The 26,961-nt window shown below is 42.9% G+C and overlaps 1 protein-coding gene across 2 annotated transcripts; it reads left to right on the top strand.

The window, feature by feature from the left end:
• Nucleotides 1-482: 482 nt before the first annotated feature.
• On the top strand, nt 483-26,474 carry Nrip3 (nuclear receptor interacting protein 3). Of its 2 annotated transcripts, none has more exons than XM_048460350.3 (7): nt 483-740; nt 18,220-18,360; nt 18,956-19,038; nt 20,540-20,679; nt 22,527-22,579; nt 22,683-22,777; nt 23,287-26,474. In XM_048460350.3, the coding sequence occupies exons 1-7, from the start codon at nt 567-569 to the stop codon at nt 23,300-23,302; spliced, it is 702 nt and encodes a 233-aa protein (XP_048316307.3). In that variant the 5' UTR covers nt 483-566; the 3' UTR covers nt 23,303-26,474. The 2 variants fall into 2 exon arrangements, with proteins under 2 accessions (XP_048316307.3, XP_048316306.3); XM_048460349.3 differs by having other exon boundaries at nt 484-740; nt 18,199-18,360.
• Nucleotides 26,475-26,961: the final 487 nt, after the last annotated feature.

The following is a 26,961-nucleotide window of genomic DNA, read 5'->3' on the forward strand; positions in this document are numbered from 1 at the left end:
CGACCTGAAGTTGAAGGAATCCGGAGCTCTCCCAACTTCGGAGCACCGAGGCGCGACTCTGAGAAGCCGAGAATGGCTCAGCTGTCAGTGATTCCGGGATCGGCCGCGGCGTGGACAGGTGAGCTGGGAGTCCGGGAGTGGCGGCTGGGGTGGAAGAGGCTCCTGGAGCACAGGACCGTACAGCCCATCCGGTGCAAGGCATTCAGGGCAACCCTCGCGGGAGAGGAGACAGTTGTGCGAAGCGGCCCCTCTGGACACTCAGGCCCCGGTCGGTCCACCGCGGGCTGCTCCTGGCTGGCTTTTTCCTCAGGGTGGATGATGGAGCGGAGATAGGTGATTGACGCTGGACACCCCGCCCCCTTTCACCCCCACCACCCCACAGTGAGCCAGAGGGCGGGGCGCTGTGCCGGCCACGCCCTTTCCCGCGCGTACTGGCTGCTCCCCGTGACGTCACGCTCGGCTATAAAAGGCGCGGGAGCCCGGCTCCCGCGGCGCTGTCAAGGAGCTCGAGGCTGAGGGTGCTCGGGGCGGGGAGACCCGGCCGCCGGGCCGCGGGCGCCTCAGCGATGTTTTACTCAGGACTCCTCACCGAGGGCGGCCGCAAGGAGACCGACATGCGGGAAGCGGCGTCCCTGCGGCAGCAGCGCCGGATGAAGCAGGCGGTGCAGTTCATCCACAAGGACTCCGCCGACCTGCTGCCCCTGGACGGCCTCAAAAAGCTGGGCTCGTCCAAGGACACGGTGAGCTCCCCACCCCCGGCCACGCCTGCCTCTGGCCTCCGGGCCGCCGCTGTCGCCCAGGCCCTCGCTGCCGCTTTCACTGAGTCACCGGCCAGGCCTGTTGCAGCCCTCACCCAGGCGGGTGCTCGGCAAGGACCCTCCCTATCTCACTTCTCTAGGGACCTCGCCTGTTCTTCCTCAGCGCAGCCTCCTTCCGGGAGCCCGGCTTTCTTCTCCCCAGTACAAGGAAGAAAGAGACCCTGCCCTGCCCCATTGCCCTCTGATCTCCTTTCCTCCCGCTTATTCGGAATCTCGAATTTGGCTCCCGAGGCTGGAGCATCGCTGCGAAGTCTCAGCTTCCACTGCCTCCTCGCAGGCTGCGTGTCTAGTCCTGTGTCCCAGACAGAGGTGACTCGTAGTGGGTGATTGAGAAAGCGAGGTTTAGTGACAGTTTCTGAATCTAGATGACTTTGGTTGTTTCTACTGCGCCCCTCTCCCGCCGCCCCAAGTCTTAGTTTTGTCCTTAATCTATCTTTGATTTTGTATCCTGAGTGGAGGTGGGGTGAGGCGGGCGGTGGGGGGGGGGGAGGGAGTCGAGCTTGGGTATTTCCAGAACCTAAATATCTCATCCCTCTGATTTCTCCTCTTCTTCAGTTCTCCCTCTAAAGAGTGAGCAGAGAGAGGGAGGAAGCCCCGATTGCTCTGTCTCACAGATCAACTAGTTCATGTACACAGTTGGAGCTGGGGTTGGTGGAGGCTTTTTATTTCTGGTCGGATTATTCTTGGTATTAAGTTGAAGTCCAGGACGTGGGTCAGAATCCAAAACCATATTGCCCTCCATCTATTGAATAAGGGTGAATGGCTGAGGGATCTGACCTATATTTAATTCTCATCCCTTTCTCACAAATTTATATCTAATTTTGTAGTTTCATCTGGAGTTTGCTTGTTCTTTGATTTTTTTTTTTAAATGAGACATCAGGATCTTGCTGTGCAACCTAGACTGACTTGACCCTCAGTACACAGTCCAAGTTGGCCTCTAATTCTGAATCCTCCTGCCTCAGTTGCATGATTGTTGAGATTATGTAGGCGTGCATCACCACTCCCAGCTTTGATTGTTTTCTTGTATCTATAGTTTCCTTATTATCCAAGGAGAAATTTATGAAACATTAATTAAATGTCTTTGCAACAGAAATAAATGCTCTAGATAATCTTTCTAATATTTTTATATTTTGAGCTTCTGAAATACTTAATTTTGAATGTGGTTGTTAGCCCTGGTTCACTGAAATTGCTATTTCTGACTCCAGTATGGCAATGGAGGCTAGTGCTTCTGCTTTTTTAAAATCATTCTAATGATTCATCACTACTAAAGATTTCCCCTTCAGTAGATGCTCTCATGAAGGGACAGAGCCACTCCAGTTATCTTACTCTGTTTTTTAAAAGCTGTTTTTTCGGCCTGAGCCTGGGTATAGTTGATCTAATCGTGCTAACCCAGAGTGCTGAGGGATTAAGATGTACCCTACCAAAGAGGTAACTCTCTCTTGCCTGCTTTCACTTTGAAGCATCCAGGATTCATTTGGCAAACACAGTCCAAATCTTCTCTCCTTCAGACCAAAGTAATCTTATTCAGTAAGTTATGAGGTATTATGAGGAGAATTAAAGTGTAGGCTGGTAAGGTGCTGAATTTAAGGCATGGGTGTTTGGCTTCTCTGGGGTGGGGGCGGGGGCTAAGGCATTCCCTGACAAGAATAACCACAGCATCCTTCTTCCTAACATTCCTTATACTACTTGGAACTATGTAAGGCTAATTCTGTTCTGACTCCCTCTGTCACAGCTAAGGCACAAGGAGTGGACAGCATCGAGCCTAGCTGATGGCTACAAAGAGGCGGCTTTCTGAGGATAGCCATGGGTATGGCACCCAGCAGTTGACTGTGAAACCCTGAACCGTGTTTCACGCTTTCTGTACCCCATTTTCATAATTTCCTTCTCTCATTGTTCTCATACCTTTAATGTGAGAGTTATTGGAAGGGAGGGACCAGAACGCATCCCAGAAACCAAGGCTGACTGAAGGAGGGCCGGGAGAGCTGTCTGTGCTGGGGTGGAGCAGCCTCCTGACAAACAGCCTCAGCATGATCTCAGAAACGCATTCTTATCAACTCACTTTACAGACAAGGTAGATCATGCTGACTCCACTTCTTTCAATGATGTGGAATTTGGAGGGCATTAGAATTAACTGCAGTTTTTATTCAAAGTAGCTACCAAACAACCCCAGTAGGAAGGGGGCTTGAGAGGAGGATACAAATTCAGCTTTTATTGACTCTGGGGCTTGAGCAATATTAAGAACGTGGATTATTCTTTATCATACAAATATCCCATGTTTGAATTATGCTGCTAGCTTTTCTGAATTATCTACCTTGTACTACGCTGTTTCTGTAATGCTTATGGTTTGATAGTAACATTTTTGGTTTGGCAGATGGCACCTGTAAGGTAATCAAAGATGGTCATGCTCTCTTGGCCCCCGATAGTGCCTTTACCCAATTGCTTTGTGTGTGGAGTTGGCTGCTACAAAGTCTACTATGGAAATTAATCATATTTCTTGTGTCTGGCTCACTTGTTTTTATCATTTAATTGTATTGGGATTTTGCATTTAATTAAGAGCTAAAACCAGATTTATGAGACATATGACTTTAAAAAAAGCTGATAGAGCCAGGCATTGGTGGTGCATGCCTTTAATCCCAGCACTTGGGAGGCAGAGGCAGGTGAGTGCGAGGCCAGCCTGGTCTACAGAGTGAATTGTAGCACAGCTAGGGCTAAAATGAGAGTCCCTGCCTGGAAAAGCCAAACCAAACCAAACCAAACCAACCAAACCAAACAGAAAACTGACAGAGCTAGATAAAAGCATCCTTATTTTTGGAGTTTTGCCTATTGTAATTTTTCTTGTTTTGGCTATCAGGCTAATAAAAGTTCTTGTACTAAAGACTTTATTTTTTGAAAGTAGTTACGTCATGTAATGATATGCTGTGTTTCTCATATGTTGTTATTACTGACCTGTCTGGCTATATCATTCCTTGTCTAGTAGCAGAGGAAGAAATTTTCTCTCCTTCATATGTTTGAGTGTGCATAGAGCCAAAAACTTGAGCCAAACTAACTAGGGTTAAGGCCAGCGGAAGGATGGTATAACCCAGTGCAGGACACTGACTGCTAAATACCTGAGAACAGGTTTCTGTCAGGTAGAGTAGCTCAGCCTATAACTCCACAGGTCTAGGACTAGACAACTTTGTAGCCTTAGAAAAGGAGTTAAATGCCAGTATAATACCAGCCTCTGGAGGGGACTGTGATGGGATAGGGAGAGTGAGGGAGGAACAGGGGTGGATATGGTCAAGAGACATTGCATACATGTATGTAATTGTCAATAAATAAAGTGCTATTTAAAGTACTTTTATGGAGATATTAAAGGAAGTGAGGCAGTAAAATGTGTCAGGAAAGAATTTCTGGGCAAAAGATACAGCAGGTGCGAAGTCTGGCCATCAGGATGCTTCACATAATTGAGAATTGAGAGGGGTCAGTGTGGCTAGAGAAAAATGAACAAGGAACGTGGTGTAGGATATAGTATCAGACAAACAAGGAAGGCTAGATCTGTTTCTGCCACGTTGGGGATTGACAAGAGCCTTGTACATGTTAGATGAGAATTCTACCACTAACTACATCCCCAATCTCTGACATGCATTAAAAAAATTGCTGTGGTCACTACATAAAGGATGAATTGAAGTATAAAAATCAGAATGATGCTGGGTGGTGGTGGCACACGCCTTTAATCCCAGCAGAGGCAGGCAGATCTCCGTGAGTTCGAAGCCAGACTGGTCTACAAGAGCTAGTCTAGGACAGGCACCAAAAACTACAGAGAAACCCTGTCTCAAAAAAAAAAAAATCAAAATGACAAGTTAGGAGGCTATTGCCGTTATGGGTAGGAAAGATGGTAGCTTGGTTAGATTGGAGGTAGTAAAGATGAGAAAAGAATGTGGGTTAGAAGAAGAAGCAGCAGCACTTGGAAGGGAAGAATATGAAAGAAATAAGAATGTGTGTGATGCCGGAGAGACGACTCAGTGCTTCAGAGCATTTGTGACTGACTGGGGTTCAATTCCCAGCACCCTCATGGTGGCTCATAACCTTCTGTAACTCCATTTTCAGGGGATCCAACTCCTCCCCTCTTTTGACATTTCTGGGTACATATTCATGCAAGCATAACACCCATATACATAATATAAAATGGAAAAAATAAGAATGTATATGAGTTGGGTATACTACCTGTAGTTCCAAGCGACTTAAAACTAGACTGGGCAACATAGTGAGACCCATCTCAAAACTTAATCAAATAAAACCGATCCAAGTAGGTGGTGGTGCCTTTTGCTAAGGTTGGCAGGAAGAAGTAACTGACCAAATGTGGAGCTCAGATTTCCTCTATTGCTGTTAAAGAAAGCAAAATTTGGGGCTGGATAGTTGGGTCAGCAGTTAAAAGCACTGGTTGCTCTTCCAGAGGACCTGAGGTTCAATTCCCAGCCCACATGGCAGTTCACAACTGTACCTCCAATTTCAGGGAATCCGACATCCTTACACAGACATACAGGCAGGTAAAACACCAATGCACATAAAATAAAAATAAATAAATCTTTAAAAAAAAAAGAAAAGAAAAAGAAAGCAAGACTTAGTGAGATTAGTGATTTGCCCAAGGTAATATGCGACAAGTGGCAATTTGCTAAAAGTAGAAAGCCCTCCCACGGGGGTAATTAAATAGAGGAGATTGGGAGGGAGGATGGCTGTAGTTGGTAGATCTTGACAGTTAAACTGAGAATTTTTGTTTAACCCAGCCGGCGAGGGAACTGTTGTTAGGGAAGAGATCATGAAGGTGATGTTTTAGGATTACAGATGCTTAGATTGAGCAGTAGAATTACAGAGTAATATATTTCATTCACCAAGATAGCGGATAGAGAAGAAAAAAAAATGTTTGGTAAATGTGGGTAGGACAAGTTCAGTCTGAAGTGCCTGTGGAATGTCCAAGTAGGGGGGGCACATTTGGCTCTTTGGGCCTGAAACCCAAGAGCAAGAATTGTGCTTGAGATAGAGTCCTTAAAAAGGTAATAATTTATGCAATGAAAACTGATAAAATTGCCCAAGCAAATACGTAGAGTGAGAAAAAGGCCGAATATAGAGCACTGAAGAACACTGACATTTTAAAAAGGAGCAGAGGCAAAGGAATCAGTAGACAAGGCAAAGAACGATGGCTTTAGAAGCTAGTTGGAAGAGATGTTCAAGAAAACAATGAGTTTATTGTAGAATTTCTGGTGACAAAAATATGGGAGAAATCCATTAGTAATTAAGGAGTTAAATGAATATATGTTTGTGTAATAAACTCAAGTGTCCACAGATGATAGGTCCAAGTGTGGGCTGGGGGAAGGCCAGGGTTATGGACACACACTGCTCGTCCAGCAGACCTGAGTTTGTTTAGCAGTACCTCCATGGGGTGGTTACAACAGCCTGCCACTCCAGATGCAGAGCATCCAGTGCTCGCTTCTGTTCTCCAAGGACTCTTACACTCACGTGCATGCACTCCCTGCCCTGATACATTAGGACATCTGTGAGGGAAAATATAGTAAGCAGGTGTATTGGCTATTTTTCTTGTTACTGTGACAAAATGCCTGATTAAGGAAACTTTAGGAAATAATGATTTATTTTAGCTCATGGCAGTCCTTCATGGAAGGTGAGGCATGGTAGTAAGAACTTGAGGCCCTTGACCTTGTGCTGCAATCAAGAAACAGACACACATACGTGCACACACACAGATGCATGCATACACAATTACATATACTTAACAAATCTTGAAAAACTTAGTGTTGTATATGCATGTAAGCATATAGTTTTTGCATGCTTGAGCAGATGCTATAGTTATCGAGTTGGTTTTCCATTTTCAGTCTTTTTTTATTTGACTTTCTATAGAGATTAGAAAAGCTAAATTCCGTTCCAAGGTTTCTTGCAATGAGGATGGCTGTTGAATTTCATCAATAAGACACAGGGGGAAAAACTGCTAAGGTAACTTCTAGAAAAATACTTGCTGTCCTGACAAAAGTGATGGATGGTATCAGTATAGTTTCCATCCTCTCCTCTCTTCCTTTGAATGTGGACGTAATGCCTGGGGCTAGGGCACCTTGCTATGAGTGTGCAGGCATGCGCAAGAGAACCGAAATTGTTAACCTGCTGAGTTAATCTAGGCAGTGTCCACCTTCAGGTCTCTTGTTTTAGAAAAATAACACTCCACTTAAACCTCTGTAAGATGGCCTTTCCCATGACTTCACTATGATATGGGATCACCATATTGCTTCTTCATTTTCAACCCCTTTGGCCATATATCTTTACTTGCAAGTAAATGTTCATTGTAAAGGGTCATTGGTCTGGTTCCAAGCCTCTGGTTTCTACTACACTATCAATTCTGGGCCCTTACAGGGACTCTTCTTGTATATCCTGTTGTTGCCCTGTGCTGTGGAGATCCTGCAGCTTTGAGTTTCCAGGTCAGACCCCTTCATGTGCTCTAGCATATCATAGAGGGGGTGAATGTTGGATGGGCCAAGTCATAATCCCGGTTCTGGGCCTGGGCAGCTGCAGGGTTGGTCAACCTACCAGTTCTTCCTGTCCTTACTACCAGGATGAGCTCTCCAGCACTGCCCCCAGCGGCTAATTCACCCCTTGCAGCGAAGGGCAGAGCAGGTCTCCTGCCTTTGGGGTAGGCTCTCCCACACCTATACCATCAGGGCCAACTCCACTGTGTTGCCCAGGCTGGGTACAAGGGCCACTCTCCCAAGTGCTGTGGCTGGTGAGAGGCTGGGACAGCCCTCTCACTCTCGTGGCCCCAGAGCCAGCACCTCCACCTGTCATTCATATTTCTAAATAAATGATGATGTGCTAACTTTTTTCTTAAGAAAAGGTCTCATATTGTCTAGGCTGACCATAAATGTGTGCTCCTTCTTCCCCAGCCTCCTGATTTTCTGGGATCATAGGCGTGTGCCACCATGCCCAGCTTCCTGATTTTTTGATTTTACTAGTACACACTACTAAATTGGTTTTGTTAAAATGGACTAATATGGATCAGCAATGTGGTTCAGCAGGTAAAAGCACTTCCAATTGAATCTGATGACCTGAGTTCTCTCCTTGGAATCCAGATAGTGGAAGGAGAGAACACACTCCTGAAGTTTGTTCCTGGCCCCAGCATACATGGTGCAACACATGGGCACACACATGCAGTAAACTTTGAAATTTTTTGGACAGGTGGGTGGTGTAGGAGGACCTTCTATATTTGTGTTGATTTCATTGGCTGAATAAAGAAGCTGCATTGGCCTTTTGGTGGGCAGTGTGGTGCATGCTTTTAATCCCAGCACTCAAGAGGCAGAGGCAGGCAGATCTCTGAATTCAAGGCCAGCCTGGTCCACAGAGGAGTTTCAGGACAGCCAGGGCTACACAGAGAAACCTTGTCTTGAAAAAGAAAACAATTTTTTTTTGAATGGGTAAAATTTTCATTCTCTTATACCTCCCTACCATATCCTCTCTCCTATTATATTAATATTCTGATGAATTATTATTTTGGAGCAAATCAGTATTTACTCTTATTTTATGACTTTTGTTCATATTGTTCACAGTTGAGACAAATGTACTATGATTTTTCTCTTATGTATTTTTCCAAAAGTCTTTTAAGTTTTTTTCTTTACTTAATATTCAATGTAAAAAATGCTTTAAAACTATACATTATTATAAGTTCATTAAAATTTGCTTATTATTATTTTGTTTTATTACTTAAAAAAATACCAATCCAAATTCCCACTTCCTCCCCTCTTCCCACTCCCCTCCCACTTCCTCCATACACCCTCCCAGCCCACCCCCATCCAATCCTAAGAGAGGATATACGCCCCACCTTGTGGAAAGTCCAAGGCCCTCCCTACTATATCTAGGTTGAGCAAAGTATACATCCAAAGGGAATAGGATCCCAAGAAGCCAGTACATGCAATAGAGACAAATCCTTGTGCCATTGTCTTTGGCCCCTCAATCTGCCCCAACTGTCAACCACATTCAGAGGGACTAGTTTGATCCCATGCTCATTCACTCCCAGTCCAGTTGGAGTTGGTGAGCTCCTATTAGCTCAGGCAAATTGTCTCAGTGGGTGAACCCCTCATGGTCTTGACTTCCTTGCTCATACTCTCCCTCCCTCTGCTCCTCAACTGGACCTTGGGAGCTCAGTCCAGTGCTCCATTGTGGGTCTCTGCCTCTGTTTCCATCTGTTGTTGGATGAAGGTTCTCTGTTGATATTTAAGATAATTACCAGTCTGACTACAGGGCAAGGCCAGTTCAGGCACCCCTCTCCTCTATTGCTTAGGGTCTTCACTGGGGTCATCCTTGTGGATTCCTGGGAATTTTTCTAGAGCCAGGTTTCTTGCTAACCCCTAGATGGATCCCTCAATCAAGATATCTCTTTCCTTGCTCTCATATTTGTCCTTCCTCCATCTCAACTATTCCATTCCCTCAAACTCTCCCCAATCCTTCCCTTCTCACCTCATCTTCCCCTACTCCCCTTCCTTCTATCCCCCACCCCCATGCTCCCAAATTTTGGCAGGTGATCTTGTCTGCTTCCAATTTCCAGGTGGATCTATATATGTTTTTCTTTGGGTTCACCTTATTACTTAGCTTCTCTAGGATCATGAACTATAGGCTCAATGTCTTTTGTTTATGACTAGTATCCACTATTGAGTGAGTACATACCATATTCATATTTTTGGGTCTGGGTTATCTCACTCAGGATAGTGTTTTCTAATTCCATTCATTTGCATACAGAACTCAAGATGTCATTATTTTTTACTGCTGAGCAGTACTCTAATGTGTAGATGTGTCACACTTTCTTTTTTTATTGATTTTTATTGAGCTTTATATTTTTCTCTGTTCCCCTCTTCTGCCTTTCCCTCCCTCCTTTAGCCCTCCCCCAAGGTTCCTATGCTCCCAATTTACTCAGGAGATCTTGTCTTTTTCTACTTCCCATGTAGATTAGATCTATGTATGTCTCTCTTAGTGTCCTCATTGTTGTCTAAGTTCTCTGGGATTGTGGTCTGTAGGCTGGCTTTCTTTGCTTTATGTTTAAAAACTACCTATGAGTGAGTACATGTGATAATTGTCTTTCTGTGTCTGGGTTACCTCACTTAAAATAATGTTTTCTAGCTCCATCCATTTTCCTGAAAAATTCAAGCTGTCGTTATTTTTTGTGCTGTGTAGTACTTCATAGTGTAAATGTACCATGTTTTCCTTATCCATTCTTCAGTTGAAGGGCATTTATGTTGTTTCCAGATTCTGGCTATGACAAACAAAGCTGCTATGAACATAGTTGATCACATGTCATTATGGCACGATTGAGCATCCTTTGGATATATACCCAAAAGTGGTATTACTGAGTCTTGAGGAAGGTTGTTTCCTAATTTTCTGAGAAATTGCCACACTGACATCCAAAGGGGTTGTACCAGCTTGCATTCCTAGCAGCAATGCAGAAGTGTTCCTTTTCCCCCAACATCCTCTCCAGCATAAGTTGTCATCAGTGTTTTTGATCTTGGCCATTTATACAGGTGTAAGATGGAATCTCAGAGTTGTTTTGATTTGCATTTCTCTGATGACTAAGGATGTTGAACATTTCCTTAAGTGCCTTTCAGCCATTTTAGATTTCTCTGTTGAGAGTTCTCTGTTCAGTTCTGTACTCCATTTTTTTTATTGGATTATGTGTTCTTTTGGTGACCAATTTCTTGAGTTCTTTGTATATTTTGGAGATCAGACATCTCTCTGATGTGGGGTTAGTGAAGATCTTTTCCTATTCTGTAGGCTGTCATTTTGTCTTGTTGACTATGTCCTTTGCTTTACAGAAGCTTTTTAGTTTCAGGAGGTCCCATTTATTAATTGTTTCTTTCAGTGTCTGTGCTTCTGGGGTTATATTTAGGAAGTGTTTTCCTGTGCCAATATGTTCAGTCACACTTTCTTTATCCATTCTTCTGTTGAGGGGCATCTAGATTGTTTCCAGGTTCTGGCTATTACAAATAATGCTGCTATGAACATAGTTGAACAAATACTTTTGTAGTATGATTGAGCATCTTTTGGATATAATCCCAAGAGTGGTATTGCTGGATCCTGAGGTAGGTTGACTCCCAATTTTCTGAGAAACCGCCACACTGATTTCCAAAGTGGTTGCACAAGTTTGCATTCCCACCAGCAATGGATGAGTGTTCCCCTTTCTCAACATCATCTCCAGCATAAGCTATCATTAGTGTTTTTGATTTTAGCCATTCTGACAGGTGTAAGATGATATCTCAAAGTTGTTTTGATTTGCATTTCCCTGATAGATAAGGAAGTTGAACATGTCCTTAAGTATCTTTTGACCATTTGAAATTCTTCTGTTGAGAAATCTCTGTTTAGTTCAGTACACCATTTTAAAATTGGATTATTTAGAATTTTAATGTCTAATTTCTTGAGTTGTTTATATATTTTGGAGATTAGTCCTTTGTCTGATGAAGAGTTGAAGATCTTCTCCCTTTCAGTAGGCTGCCCTTTTGCCTTATTGTTGGTGTCATTTCTTTACAGAAGCTTCTTAGTTTCATGAGATCCCATTTTTTTATTGTTGCTTTTATTGTCTGTGCTACTGGGGTTATACTTAGGAAGTGGTCTCCTGTGCCCATGCATTGAAGGCTACTTCCCACTTTTTCCTCTGTCAGGTTCAGTGTGGTTGGATTTATTTTGAGGTCTTTAATCCATTTGGACTTGAGTTTTGTGCATGGTGATAGATATGGATCTATATCTATACATTATATAAGTTCATTAATAATTTTTTGAAACTAAAACATAATTATATCATTTCTCCCTTCCCTTTCTTCCTTGGAATTCCTCCATGTACTCCCGTTTTTGCTCTCAAATTCATGTCTTCTTTTTCTTTAATAGATATATAGATATTATATATTCTCAGTCATATGTGAAGGATTTCAGGGCTGACTGTTTGGTATTAGATTTGGGGGGCTCTTCCTAGGAAAGACTATTTCTCCCGCTCGCAGCTTTCCTTACTTGCCTATAGTTTTCTGTCTAGGTTGGGGCTCCATGAAACTTCCCCTTCCTTGTTAGTGCATCTATTGGTGGTGTCCTTGTTCAGGTCTTGCTTAGGCAGCCATGTTGAGATTTAATAGTTATAGCTTCCCTGACCCCTCTAGAAGATGCAGTCTCACAGCAGAGTTCCTGCTCCTCTGGGTCTCACATTCTTTCCACCCCCTCTACCTTTGTGTTCTTTGACCCTTGGGGGCAGGAGCTGTGTTATGGATGCAGCAGTTAGAGCTGAGCACCACGTGATCACTTGTTCTTTGCATTTTGATGGGTTGTGGTTTTCTGTAGTGCTCTCTGTCTCTTGCAAAAAGAAGGTTCTTTGATGAGAGTGAGCTATCTGGCTGGACTCTGGCACAAGATGTACGCATTTTTATTTTTGAGGCAGAGTCTCATGTGACCCAGGCTTATTCTATACTCACTATGTAGTAGCTAAGGCTGGCCTTGAACACTTGATCTTACTGCCTCTTCCTCTCAAGTGTTTGGATTACAAGCATGTGACACCATGCTTGGTCCATTATTTCCTCTTAAAGACATTATTCCCATGTTCTCATTTCATTTTGGGGTGGTGATAGTTTTTTTGTGCTGTAACAAATAAAGCTGTGGTGGAGCAAACCACACTAGTTAACGATAGTGGCCAGGCAGTGGTGGCATACACCTTTAATCCCAGCATTTGGGAGACAGAGACAGGCAGGTTTCTATGAGTTCAAGGCCACCCTGGGCTACACAAGATTGATCAGTCTAAAAGAGAAATAGAGCCAAGTGGTGGTTGCTCACACCTTTAATCCTAGCACTAGCTGGGTAGAGACAGGAAGGGATATGGCTGGGCAGAGAGAGGAATATAAGGCAGAAGAGACAAGAGCTCAGGATTCAGTCTGAGGTTTTGTAGAGACTGCATTCAGTCTGAGAACTTGGAGAGACAGGATACCTCATTTGGTCTGAGGATTTCGTAGAGGTAAGAACTAGTGGCTGGCTGCTCTGTTTCTCTAATCTTTCAGCTTTTGCCCTCTAATATTTGACTCTGGGTTTTTATTATTAAGACCAATTAGAATTCATGCTACATTTTTGTCTGGCTGCTGTTTGTCTTAATAAGCAAACATTTCCTCCATTATTGCTCTCAGAATTTACTTTGGTGTCCTTCTCTACTGGGTCCTTTTAAAATTTTTATTTTATGTGTATGAGTGTTTTACCTGCATATATGTCTGTTACTGTATGCATGCCTGGTTCCAGCTGAGGCCGGAGCTGGCATTAGTTACAGAAGTTGAATTACAGAAGGTTGTGAGCCACCATGGGGTTGCTGGGAATCGATCTCATGTCCTCTGAAAGAGCAGCCAAATGCTCTTAACCATTGAGCCAGCTCTCTAGGTCCCTCTCTACTGGATCCTTTATTTCTTGGATCTCATGCTTTTGTATTTTGTCTCCCTCTTTTTGGTTGGCTATCTTTCAGTAAATAACTGGTAAATAAATGGTAAATAAGTCCTCAAGAGTTGATTAATAGCATGGTTAGGTATGAAATTATTTACTTTTAGATTTTTAAAACTATTTGTTTATATTTTATGTTTACGGGTGTTTTGTCTGCATGTGTCTGTGCCAATAGAAGCCAGAAGAAGGCATCAGAGTCCTGGACATCCCTGGAACTGAACTGATAGGAGGTTGTTGTGGGTGTTGGGAATGGATCTGTGTCCTCTGGAAGAGTAGCCCATGCTCTTAACCACTGAGCCATCTCTTCAGCCCCACTGTTAGATTTTTAAAGGTATTATTCCATTGTCTTTTGGCATCTGCTTCTTTATCATCCTGACTCCAAATCTTTTATATTTGGGCCATATTTTTCTCTTTGGAAGCTTTTGGGATTTGTGTCATTTATGACATTCCACAGTAATGTGTTATCTTTTTGGCTGTTTTCTTCTTTAATTTTTTTTCTTAAAGATGTGATATCTTGAGGTAGATCTTTCTCCCTTCATTGTGCTAGGTTTTGCCCTCTGAATCTTTAAGTCTACGTCCTTTAGTTCTTCCTTAGTAGAGCCGTACCCAATACTATTCAATACCTGTTATACACATCTGGAAGCCAAACTATTAACCAATCAGAGTCTTTTAAATTGCTCTTACTAAGAGTAAACTTTAAGCATTCTTCCCAACTGTTTGGGTCAAGTGGGAGTCATATGCAGACTGGGTATTCCCAGTACCCATCTTGACCAGCTCACAACTGCCTAATAACTTCAACTTCAGGGGATTTGACACCTTTTCCTGGCCTCATGTGTGTACATGTGTATACACACACACACACACACACACACACACACACACACACACACAATTAATATTAAATAATTGTTTAAAAATAAAATAAATATTTTTAAAAAACAAAACCTGTGAGCTGCAAGTGGTAGCGCATACCTTTAATTGCAGCCTGAGGCAGGCAAATCTCTGAGTTCAAGGCCAGTCAGAGCTACTTAATGAGACCCTGGTGTGTGTTTTTTTTTTTAATAAAAAAAGCCTGCTTCTTTTCCAACATGACTGACATTTTTCTTGGTCATTATTCTCTAAACAATGTAGTATAGCAACAGTTTACATTGTATTATGTATTTAAGCATTCTAGAGATAGTTAAAACATAGGGGAGGGTATGACCAGGTGATATACAAATAATGTCATCAGTTTATAGAAGAGACAAGTATCTATGCATTCTGATATCTGCAGAGGGTCCTGAGACAAATTCTGAGGGTGACTATTGCATGTAGCTCCAGAGACCCAAGTTGACAGGGGCCTCTGAGAAGGTTGCCATGGCAGTCAACTCTGCTAGCCATTCAGAATTCAAAAAACAAGCAAACAAACAAACAAAAATCACATGAAGAGATATGTTCAGGGCCTTTTTGTGGGCCAGTCCTAAAGGTGTGCGTATCGACTCCCATTCTGTCCTCTAGAACTCAGTCACACAGCTCTGCTGTGGGAAGGTGAACTGCCCAAGATGGAGGGAACGAGGATATAAGCCTCCGTCAGCCCTTGCTGCTCCTGTGCTCTGTGCTCAAATAGTGTGCGGCACTCAAATTTTCTTAGTCCAAGCTAGTTATTCTTTTCTTTTTCTCTTACTTTTTTTTCTTTTTCTTTTCTTTTCTTTTTTTTTTTACTATATTGTTAGGAAAATTTTGGTTGGGAGCAAGGAAAATGTCAGCTATGTAGCTTCCTAAAATGTCTAGGCCTGGGGTTGGAGGGGCGACTGAATGGTTAAGTGAATGGACTGTCCTTGCAGAAGACCGGGTTGAATATTTTCAGCATCCACATGTTGGTTCACAACCATCTGTCGCTCTAGTTTCAAAAGATTTGATGTCCTTTGCTAGCCTCTGAGGGCACCAGGTATGCACATGGCTTACATATATACATGCAGGCAAAACACTCAAACACATAAAAATGAACAAAGAAGTAAAACTTAAAAATATGTAGACGTGGTGGAGAGATGGTTCAGTGGTTAAGAGCACTGGCTGCTCTTTCAGAGGACCCAGATTCAATTCCCAGCACCTGTATGGCAACTCATAACTGCCTGTAACTCCAGTTTGAGGGAATCTGACAACTTCACACAGACATAAATGCTGGCAAAACAGAAATGAACATGAAATAAAAATAAATAAATTGTAAAAATATATGTAGACATAATAAAATTATGTGTCTGAGTTGAATGTGGGTTATTTGGCTTCTACAAATCTGCTGTGGAAATTTATCATATATTTCTTACGTCTTGCTCTCGTTTTTATTATTTCATGGTATTGAACTTTTTCTATTAGATTAAGAACTGAAACCATATTTATGAGCCATATTATATTTGACTTTAAAAAAACTGAGAGTCAGGAATTGGTGGTGCACGCCTTTAACCCCAGCACTTGGCAGGCAAAGGCTGAATCTGAGGCCAGCTTGATTTACATAGTGAGTTCCAAGACAGCCAAGACTACACAGAGAAACACCGCCTTGAAAAAAAGAAAAAATAAGTATCCACTGTATTTTTTTGAGTTTTGTGGAGATGTCTTCTTCCAGGGTCTAGGAATGTCGAGTGTGCTTCTTAGCTTACAGAGGAAGGCTCCAGGAGAAGGAGAGGAAATACAGAGGAATGAGACACCAGGAGTGAATTCAGAGTGATCATGCTTAGGCTTCTCTACTGTGTGTTCAGCACGACAGTGTAGAGCGAACAGGCTTTGATCAGGTGGCCCTGAAAGCCCCATCTGCAAATTCAGACTGTCTGGGTCGGTCCTGCTAGGTGGGACTTGGAGAAATCACCACCTTGCTTTACCATGGCTTGAGCTAGGATCCATCTTATTACCGAAAGAGAAGAAAATGAGGAGTTTCTTTCTATTGAGGAGCAAAGTGTTCTCTCAGTATTGCATCACAAATCTGAAGGAGTTAGCACTTTCTCCAGCCACCCTTATCAAGCTAGGAAACAAACATTCTCTTCGTCAGTGCTTCGTCCTCTCCTTTCCCCAAGGATACTAATTTATAACTTGCTTTGCCAAGAATCAGGGTATTTTGGGAATCTATTTCTTTTCCTCACTAGAGATTAGTGACTCACAGCTCTGACTCCCTTCTTTTGAAATCTGCAAGGTAGCTTATAATAAAGCCTTCCTCTGCTGTCCCCTTCCCCAGGACCTTCTGGGATCTAGACTTCTAAGAGAAACTTCTTACTCTTTGAATCAGAGGAGGGATGTGCTTGGTTAGAATTAGGATTAAGTGCTATCCTTTGAGAATTTTGAAATATTATTGTAAAGTGGGCACAAAATACATGTGTATAGAAAATTTCTCAGGTCAAATGACTTAACCTAAGATAAAGAGAAAAGAAGAAGTGTTCTAAGTGGGCTGGAGGCCACTTTGAGCAGGAGTAGAGGACCATTATCTAGAAATTCTACCAAGTTTACTGAAATGCAGACCTGTCATCTGTCTCCTAGCATTCGCTCCTGACACACTCATAAAGGATGTTAAGTTCTCTTCTCAGTCAGTGTCTGTTTCTACTTTTTTGTTCACTAAACTTAGTGGTAGAGTGTTTGACTAGTATGCAAATATAGCATACTCTAGGGTAAATCCTCAAACTGTGGAAAGAGAAGGTCTGACAGAAGACAGGAAAGAGGAGAAGGAGAGGAGAAAAGTGGATAAGTGAATAACATGGGAGGACAAGTATTTTCAAGGCTGCAGGTTGTCAGGATGATTCCTGTGGAGTTTGCCTGGTTCCAAAATGTGTATGTTAAGAAGTTTACTCAGCCATGAATTACCGTCTTCCTGTTCCATCAGCCAAGCTGGTAACTCCACCTTCAGAGGAGCCAGGCTCACAAGGCACCTGCAAAGTAGAGATGAAAAGTAAGACTAAATGGGGGTGACATTTAACATAGCAGTGAGAGCTTCTGAGTACCCATGCCAATGAGCTGCCCTTTCTATAAGGCATCGACTTACAGTTGTTCAGGAAAATACAGAGATCACTTATTCTAGAATACAGCTTCTTTGTCCTGACTTGTCCTTGTATAGGGAGGAAGGCAGAAGTCCACATCACCAGGGCTCTTCAGTTCTCTAAGCCATAGTTGGTCCCTATCTCCATGTATTAGCTACTTCTCTATTACTGTGATAAAACCCCATGACCAAGGCAGTTTATTGAAGGAAGGGTTTATTTGAACTTAGGTTCCAGAAGGCTACAGTCCATCACCATCATAGTGAAAAGTATGGTTACAGGTAGGCATGGCGATTGCAGCTGGAAGCTGAGAACTGAAAGCTCACATTTCTTGAACCGCAAACAGGAAGCAGAGAGGACACTGTGGGATTATCTCAGGGCTTTGAAAACCTCAAAGCTTGCCCCAGTGATATACTTCCTCCCACAAGACCACACCTCCTGGAGGTAGGAACGGAAGCACAGGCCATGGGTGAATTCTGTTTAAAGGCTTGCTCCTCATGGCTTGTTCAGTCTGCTTTCTTGTAGACCCCAGGATCACCTTCCAAGGCACAGTACTACTTGCAGTGGGCTGGGCCCTTCCACATCAATTGTCAGTCAAGAAAATGTACCACCAGCTTTCCTATGGCCAACCTGATGGGGACATTTTCTCAACTGATGGGTCATCTTCTCAGATAACCTGAGCTTGTATCAGGTTGAGAAAAAACTAAGAAGCACACTCCAGAGTCTATTACATGTTGGTTTATAGTACCTGCCCTGACAATACCAGTGACATCTCACCAGAGGGAAGAATATGAGGCAAAGCTGGAGCTGTTATGTGAGCTTCCTCATCACATCTGTGGAGCTGGGGTAGGGGTGGGCGTGTTGGGAGAGGAGGGAGTGGCCTGGCAGTAAGAAGCCTCTGCTTTCTGTCCCTCAAGCAACCTCATAACATTCTGCAGAGGCGCCTCATGGAAACCAACCTGTCCAAGCTCCGGAGCAGTCGTGTCCCTTGGGCCTCCAAGACCAACAAATTCAATCAGTCAAAGTCTGAAGGGCTAAAGAAGTGTGAAGATGATGACATGATTTTAGTGTCCTGCCAGGTAATGTTCAGGGAACAGCTTTTATAGAAATTTCTAGAAAATAGGATTTGGGGGCCCTTTATAATCCCAACAGAAGGTCCTCTCCTCAAAACTTTATAGATAGTGGGTTTTAGCATAGAATTAATAAATGAGTTTTAAAGTTCTATATATTAGAAATGTATATAATACTTTATATATGTGCATATTTGAGTGAAAAGAGGTACCAAAGCTTTTTTTCAGATTTACAAAAGGATATGTGATCTTTTTAAAGAGCTGGGATATAGTTCAGAGGTAGAAAACTCATCTAGCATGCTCAAGGCCCTCTATTTGACCCCCCCCCCAGAATAATTATTTTAAAAAGATTGTGTATGTAATAGTTAGTATATAGAATGAAACTTCAAAAGTTCCTTATGGGTATTGGATCAGCCTTAGAGTTAGAAGGAAAAACATCCAAAGACAGAGTTAGCAGCGAGAGAAAATGGGACGGCACTGACTGACCAGCTGGAAGGTGGCTCTCAGACCATCCTTCCATTTGACATTTGCTGCCTCTTGCTCTTTGCTTCTTTCCTCTTTGGCTTCTCTGGATCCTATTAAAGAACATATTTCCTTCCCACAGTGTGCAGGAAAGGACATGAAAGCGTTGGTTGACACCGGCTGTCAGTATAATCTCATTTCTTCGGCCTGTGTGGACAGATTGGGGTAAGCAGTCACTGTGCTGGGTGCATGTCAGATGTAATTATATTCCTTGTTTGACTCTGGTTATAAACGCTTGAATATAATCCACAGAAGCACAGAGATACATGCAAAGTTTTTTAATCTAGGCGGCTGTCAGACAGCGGAAGAGATCCAGGACACCTTGGGCCTTCTGCAAACTCCTGCTTTCTACATTTTGAGCAGACTTTTAGACTGTGGGTGGGAGAGAGAAAGCCCAGGGTTCTCCCTCTCCTGGGCAGAGAAAGCTGTTCTGTCTTACCACCATTTCACTCAACCTTTCCCATTACTTCTTTCCTTCTTCCTACCCTTTCTTCTAAAATACCATACAGCCCCTGGGGTAAAATGAGCAGAATGAACCTAGTATTGTTTTCCATATTTCCCTGTAGACAGTAAATCATTCCTCAGACCAAATCTCTGCAATTAAGCAGTTATTGAGACAGACCAAGTGGCCTATTTTGAATTTCACCCAAGACATGAATATTCTCAAGTGGGCTTGCCCAGGGCTTCATTTGGATTCTTAATGATTGCATTACATATATTCCACATCCACCTTGTTCTTAGTCCCCATCACTGCTGTGACTCCCTGAAGTTGGCTCTGTAAATTTTGCAGATTACTATTTAGGGTTGGGATAAAGAAGATTCCAGGACTCAAGTGGGAAGAATCTTATTTTTTGAATGTGGTAAAGAGATGAGGTATGTACAATATGATGGTTCCAGAAAGACTAATAATGTCCTGGTGCCAATTAGGCAGCAGACTGCCATGATTCTGGAGGAACTAATAGCCATCTGTAAAACTGCAATTAGTTCTCTTTTGGATGGGCTGAACCACCAAGAGAGGGGAAATGGAGAACAGAAGTATTGGCACAAAAGGTCCATAATTAAGCATTTATCCACCAACCATAATAGCTTGGGTGCTAGCTAGTCCAATCAGCTTATGTAATTGTATGAGCCCTAGGTTCCATTCCTTTCTTTCCGTCCCCGCAAAGCCAAGTCAAATTAGTGAGAATTTTCTCCATAATATTCTTTGATGATATCAATATCAATGCACTTACCAAATAAATGTCTGTCCCCATTAACCTTATAGCCTAAGACAATCTGACAGGGATAGACTAAAATAGAAAGGAGGGGGAAATAGGGACTTGAACAAAGCTTTTTCTAAATTAGTATTAATTTGTCCTCTGATATCTGTTATGTCCAGATGGGTAAAAGACACACTAATTAAACTATCTCACACACATATGGGGAGGTTAGGATACAAGCAGAATTCTCTGAACGTGTCAGCTCCTCTCTTCACAAATGCAGGTAGTGATGTAAGCTTCTTAAAAATAGGAAACAAGTCTCGTGGTTTCTTTTGTGTTTCTCTGGCATGTTTAGGAAGAAGGGCTGAAGCAAGCACAAGCTGGCTAGCCCAGGAAGTCCCGAGAGAGCCCTGATTGTGAATCAGAAGCCTTTGCTAAGGAGATTATGATATCTCTCTGTGTTTCAGACTAAAGGACCATGTCAAATCTCACAAGCATGAAGGAGAAAAACTTTCTCTACCACGGCATCTCAAAGTAGTAGGCCAGATTGAGCACTTACTGATTACAGTGGGCTCTCTCCGTCTGGATTGCCCAGCAGCTGTGGTTGGTGAGTTACATTGGGGACTAGACCTGTGGACATAAACCTTCCTGAGGTCTCATGACTATAATACCGACTTCTTCAAAATTCAAGCTTCCTGTTTCCTTGCGCTGTGTATCTTTGTGCTAATTTTAGCCTGCCAAGTGCTGTAATTGAAGTGCCACCATACCCACCACATTTTCTGTGTCTTTCTGAGGCAGGGTCTCTCTATATAGTCCTGTCTATCTTGGAGCTCACTATACAAACCAGGCTGGCCTTGAACTCACAGGTTCTCCTGTCCCTCCTTCTGAGTGCTATGATCAAAGACATGTACCACCATGATCAGCCAAGCACATTATTTTTTTAATTTTTAAATATGTTTTTACTGGGGGCTGGAGAGATTCCTCAGTGGCTTAGAGTGTCTCCTGCCCCTGCAGAAAACTCAGATTAAGTTCCCAGCACCTATATAGGATGGCTCACAGCCACTTGTGACTCCAGCTCCACGAGATCTGATACTTTCTTCTGGCATCCTCAGGCTCCTGTACAAACACTAAATGAATAAACCTTTAAAAGTAGAATGGAGCTGGTGGAGTTGTTCAGTGGATCAAGACGCTTGTAATCAAGCCTGACAGCCTGGCTTTGATGCCCAGAACTACATGGTGGAAGGAGAAATCTGAGTTTTGCAAATTGTCCTTTGACTTCCATGTGTGAGCCGTGGCATAGCTGTTCTCCTAATAAATACATGTAATCAAATTTTTAATAATAAAAATTATACTTAACAATATAAGGCTATTTTTATGCAAGTATATAAAAATACCTTGAACATATCCCATTTCTCTTCCTCACTCTCATCTGTCCAGTTAGGCCCCATTGTTTCCCTAGGCGGATTCTCCACTATTTTATGTTATCTGTTTATTATGACTTTATGTGTCCATCTGAAATCTAAGACAAACAAGTGAGAGAAAACATGAAGTATTTGTCTCTGGGACTGACTTAATTTACTTCCCGTGATTTATCTCTAGTTGCATCCATTTTCCTACAAATGACATAGCTTCATTCTTCTTTACGGATAAAAAAAAATTCCATTGTGCACACAGGCCACAAGGAAACAGACTTTTTCTACATTTACTTATTTACTTGTTTGGGGAATGGGTTTGCTCCTGTGACATGACACTTGGATGGAGGTCAGAGGTCATGTCTTTCCCTCCACTATGTGAATTCAAGGATTGAATCAGGTCTTCAGACTTGACAGAAAACACCTTGCCCACTGAGTAATTTTACCTGCCCAAAGCCAGATATTAAAGTGCCTCCAAGAGCACTTTTTAAAAAAATTATTATTTTTATTTTATGCTCAGTGATGCATGTATGCCTGTGTGAGGGTGTCAAAAGCCCTGGAACTACAGTTACAGATAGGTGTGAGCTGCCATGTGGGTGCTGGGAATTGAACCTGGGTTCTCTGGAAGGTCAGCCAGTGCTCTTAACCACTGAGCCATCTCTCCAGTCCTCCTTCCCGACACTTTTTATGAACTTGTTATTGGTGATGGCTCGATCTTCTTACTCCTCTGCCATAAATGCCTACTCTCCTTCTGTGCTTCTCATGTGTTCTCTGTTAAACTACCTGTCTATTTTTTGCTGAAGGCCTCTGTCTTCTAGAGTAGGAAAGACTCTGATTTGAATTTTGGCTTTTGCCTTCTTTTAACTACACTGATCTGAGAAAGTACTCAATAATAGATGTTCAACAGACGTGTATTGGCTACGTAGCTGGCTGGTTTGTTGGGTGGGTGGATGGATGATGGGACAAATGAACCCAACAGTGATTAGGCTGACATCTAAGCCAACATAGAAATGTCTGAACCTTACTGTTTTGTTTTTAATAGATGATAATGAAAAAAACTTGTCGCTTGGTCTTCAGACTCTTAGATCCCTGAAGGTAGGCCCGACTCTACTTTTCCTTTGATGCTTCCTCTCAGAGGCAGGGACCTGAGAGTAGCATCACTTACAAGTGACCAGTGAGGGATCTTCCTTTGTTCTAGTGTATCATAAATTTGGATAAGCATCGGCTGATCCTTGGGAAGACAGACAAAGAAGAAATCCCTTTCGTGGAGACGGTTTCTTTGAGTGAAGACAAGTGAGTACTGAAGCCAAGTCAGGGAAATCAAATCCATCTGTCAGGATTCGGGGACTCAGTGTGTGGGTTACAGCCCATCTTTAGTTTCCAGTCTGCTCTTCCCCAGACCAGAGTTCACTGTCCCACAGACTCTGTAGACTGCATGCTATGATAAAAAATGATAGCACACAGAATAGAGGCAGAAATGAACAGCTTCTTAAGGGTGTGTGTGTGTGTGTGTGAGAGAGAGAGAGAGAGAGAGAGAGAGAGAGAGAGAGAGAGAGAGAGAGAGAAACAAAATTTCAGTATGTAGCCCAGGTACGGAATGGGGTGTGAGGTGGAAGTGGAGGCATTGAGATAGGGTTTTAGTATGCACCCCAGGCTGCCTTTGAATTCATGAGCCTCCTGCTTCAGCCCCTAAGTGTTGGGATTATAGGTGTATGCACAAGAAGTTTTTAAGCCAGTTTATTTGCCTTCAGATTAACTTCTTTGAATTTGTTATCAACTTTTTGTTTTCTTTCTCATTTCAGCACTTCAGAAGCATAATTACAGCCCAGAGCGTGTCTGCCTGTGCAGACACACCAGGTTGACAGACTGAGAAAACTGGGTTTGAATTAAATGCAGTAGCAACTTGCTATGGACCAAGTCCTTCCCTCCAGTACATCCTGCTGGGGCTTCTTCCCACTCAGACCTTTCTAGACTATAGTCTGTGCTTAGAGATCTTGTCTGGTTAATGGCTTAATGGTTAAACAGCCATTGTTTTTTACTTCTTTGAATATTTAATTTATAGACCCTTTTTGACACTGCCAGGTCTTATTTGTGGCCTATTTCTCTGCTTATTACAAGGATTTGCTTTTATTAGTCCAGTGTAGGGGCTGCCAAGTTCAATTTCTCCACAGATAACGCTTTCTTTAAATAGTAAAATATATAGTAAATAGGAACCTCTTTTTAGCTATTTCAAAGAGATATAGAAACATGTCTTGAAGTTAGAATCTCTTCTAATAAAGTGATTGATTTTTCCAACGTGACCTGATCTGAAAGATGTCTCAGAGAGATCATCTATCTAGTCCAGACCTTTCATTTAAATACACAGACAGGCGAGCGTGTCATCTACGCTTACGTATTAAGTCAGTGGCAGAAGACAGCCAGAATCAGCCTGACATATAAACCAAGGCTTTGTGCTGCTTCATTTTCCCCAAGCCTTAAGAGGAAGGCAGCAAGGTCAGAGTGCAAAGAAAGGAGGGGTCCTGGATGTGGGCCAGCGTTGGAGTGCTTGTCTGATGTGCACAAGGTCCTGGGTTCAGTCGCTGGCCCCGGAGGTCGAGAGGCGGCCTGGGGATGAAGAGTGTTTGCTGCGCAAGCATGAAGACTGCCATTTGGATCCCGGTACCCAAGCAAAAGCTGGACCGAGTCCTACACATGCCTGTGGCCCCAGAACTGAAGGGCTGAAGACAGGATAACGGCTGGGACTTTCTAGCTGCCAGTCTAAGAGAGGAAGAGAGAGAGAGAAAGAAAGAAAGGCAGGAAGAGTCCCTGCCTCAAAGGAACAAAGTGGGGAGTGAGAGAAATAGAGGATACCCACATGTCCCTCTGGCCTCTGTGAGCGTGCACAGGTGCACACCACAGGAGAAATGAGAGTGAGGGGATAACAACAGGCTGCAAAGATGAGACGAGTCTCTCACAGTGAACTGAACACGAGAGAAAGAAACTACAGATTGGAAGGGTTATTCGCTCCAGACATACCACTAATAATCTAATTGTCACCGTCAGATACTGATTACCCCTAGGAACCAGTCAGAATTTCTGTCTGTCTTGTTACACGTCACAGTGATTCAAGTAGCTGGAAAGAGAGGTAGAAAGGAAAACAAAAGCCAAAGTAGGACCAGAATAGGGTGAGGAGACTGAGTACACTCAGTGGGACAGCCTACCTGGTAAATGTTCCTGGGGTTGAAATAGGGAGTGAAACCTCCAGGTAGGGAATTGATGATTGGGAAACCCCTCAGTACAAGGAAAGAACGGCAGCTGGCAGTGTTAAGAACCATTAGGAGCTGGGTGTGGTACACGCCTTTAATCCCAGCACTCAGGAAGCTGAGGCAGAAGCAGGCAGATCCCCAAGTATGAGACCAGCCTAGCCTACAAAGTAAGTTACAGGCCAGTCAGGGATACACAGTCTCAGAAGACAAACAAAACAGAACAAGCTTTATAACTGCCAAGTATTTCCTGACCCATCTCAGTGGTTTGAGGACATCACAGGGTTGTTGTTGTTATTTTGTTTTTGCTAGTGTGTCGTCTCAGGCATAGAGAGGTACCAATAATGGAATCTCCCCTGCAGTTCAGTTATAGAAGTATTTGGCTAAGTCAGAAAACTACCCAACTATGAGTATCCCTTCAAGATTTTCCCAAGTCTACCCTTGGCTCATAGCAGTTCTCAAACTTTGAATATTGTCTAGTGTTCCAGCTGTCAGCCTGCCTATGAGTGGCTTCCCGTGTGTGGGAGGACTGGGCCCTTCCCACTGAGGCCTCCCTGCTCTTCTGTTTATCACAGAATCACACCAGTCTGCTTCTTGCAGGACAGAGCAGGAAGATACCACCCCTCATTTCCCTACTTGAGAGTTCCACTCCAAACCTTGACTCTAGGCTGCAAGGGAAGCATACGGCAGGCTCCGTCTAGTGTCTCCTTATTTGGATTTCCTGAGGACCAAGTGGGGCCAGGAATTCTCAGGTTCCTGAAAGATGCAATTGATGCTGGCCCTTTTGACACAAGAATATCTAGATGATCTTTAGTGTTCCTTTTGGTCTCAAAAATCAGTCAGTGATTTTTTTTTTAAAGTTTGGAAATAGAAACAACTGGGGTGAACTGGACTTGATGTCATAGGTCACTCAGCTTGTTCAAACAGCCTGAATTCTTTAACCAGGTTATTTTTAATTTCCAGGCATAATAGATGCCTAAAATGCTTCAAGATAATTATAAGAACTATTGATATTCATTAGTGCTTGAGGATATCATTATGTAGCCTTTGCTGACCTGGAACTCAATATACAGAGGAGACTGGCCTTGAACTCTCATAAGTACACCTGTGACTGCCTCCTGTCAGTAAGGCTTTTTAAATGCTGCCAAATTCTCTAACAGCTTCTGTCTCCCCAGTGTTCACAGGAGATACTGGCTCTGCTTTTGGGAGTTAGCAAAGTAAGAAGGTAAATGAGTTTTTCCTAGTCAGAAATTTAGTGTTCCTAAGGGTGTAAGAAAGTGTCTACTACATCAGTTCTGAGTCCCAGAAAAGTAGTAGACATCCCTGGCTGTCCTGGAAGTTGTCCTGTAGACCAGGCTGGCCTCAAACTCACAGAGAGCTGCCTGTCTCATTCCTTAATAGATAGCACATCCAGGAAGTTGAAAAAAATTACTTTTGTTATTTCTATATCTAGGAATGTCTATGAGGAAAGGGTATTTTGACTTCCCTTTTCCTTGCTCTGCACACAGTCCACTAGTATGAGTTTGTGTTCCTTAGCTCAGAGCACTATAGATTGGATTACCCAGCTACCCTTGCTCTGTGTAGTAGAAATACCTTTCCAGGCTGGGACATGGAGGAGATGAGCTGGATTCCTCCCTCCTCCTGTTGCCAGGTCTCTCTGCATTAGCACTTTATCTGCTCAGCGTTTCTGACTATACTGGGCTTATTTGTGACACCGATGTATCAATAAACTGGAATCTTTCCCTCTGTGTGCTTGTCTGATGGTCTCTGTGCCAGGGTCCCAACCTGGGAGGTGGAGGAGCCAGGGCACAGTCTGACTGCATCGACTTTCTGCTTTAGGACCTTCTGGACAGACTAGAGAATCTCACTGAACCTGGATTTGTGTCTATGAAACAAGTAGAAAAAGTACTGAACTCACAGGGTTAAGTGTTAAGTGTTAATATCCAAAGTAAAGTGTTGGGTAGTCACCAAGCCTTCAAGTGTAAGAACAATCTTTTATATTGAACCAACTGGCAGCATATAAGAGAACAGTTACTTCTAGAAAAGGAAGTGTTTATTTGAATAACAAATGAGAGAGGTTTGGGCAGGGAAAGGGTCAAATTAACCTTACTATATAATTGTGTCATTAGTTGGTATTCCAAATAAATAGTTTGCCCATGGTAGAAATTTAACTTTTAGGGATACATATCTTTTTCATTTTTATTTTAATATGGTTAAGAAGCCCAGCAAGCAGTG

This window comes from Myodes glareolus, chromosome 7 (genome assembly GCF_982192425.1).
Source record: "Myodes glareolus chromosome 7, mMyoGla1.1, whole genome shotgun sequence".
NCBI lineage: Eukaryota > Metazoa > Chordata > Mammalia > Rodentia > Cricetidae > Myodes > Myodes glareolus.

What these genes read in the sequence shown, in the direction of transcription:
- Nrip3 (XM_048460349.3), top strand. Translation starts at nt 567, where the DNA reads ATGTTTTACTCAGGACTCCTCACCGAGGGCGGCCGCAAGGAGACCGAC. An exon ending in TTGCCCAGCAGCTGTGGTTG is followed by an intron (nt 20,680 to 22,526) that starts GTGAGTTACATT and finishes TGTTTTTAATAG; the next exon opens with ATGATAATGAAAAAAACTTG. An exon ending in AGACTCTTAGATCCCTGAAG is followed by an intron (nt 22,580 to 22,682) that starts GTAGGCCCGACT and finishes CCTTTGTTCTAG; the next exon opens with TGTATCATAAATTTGGATAA.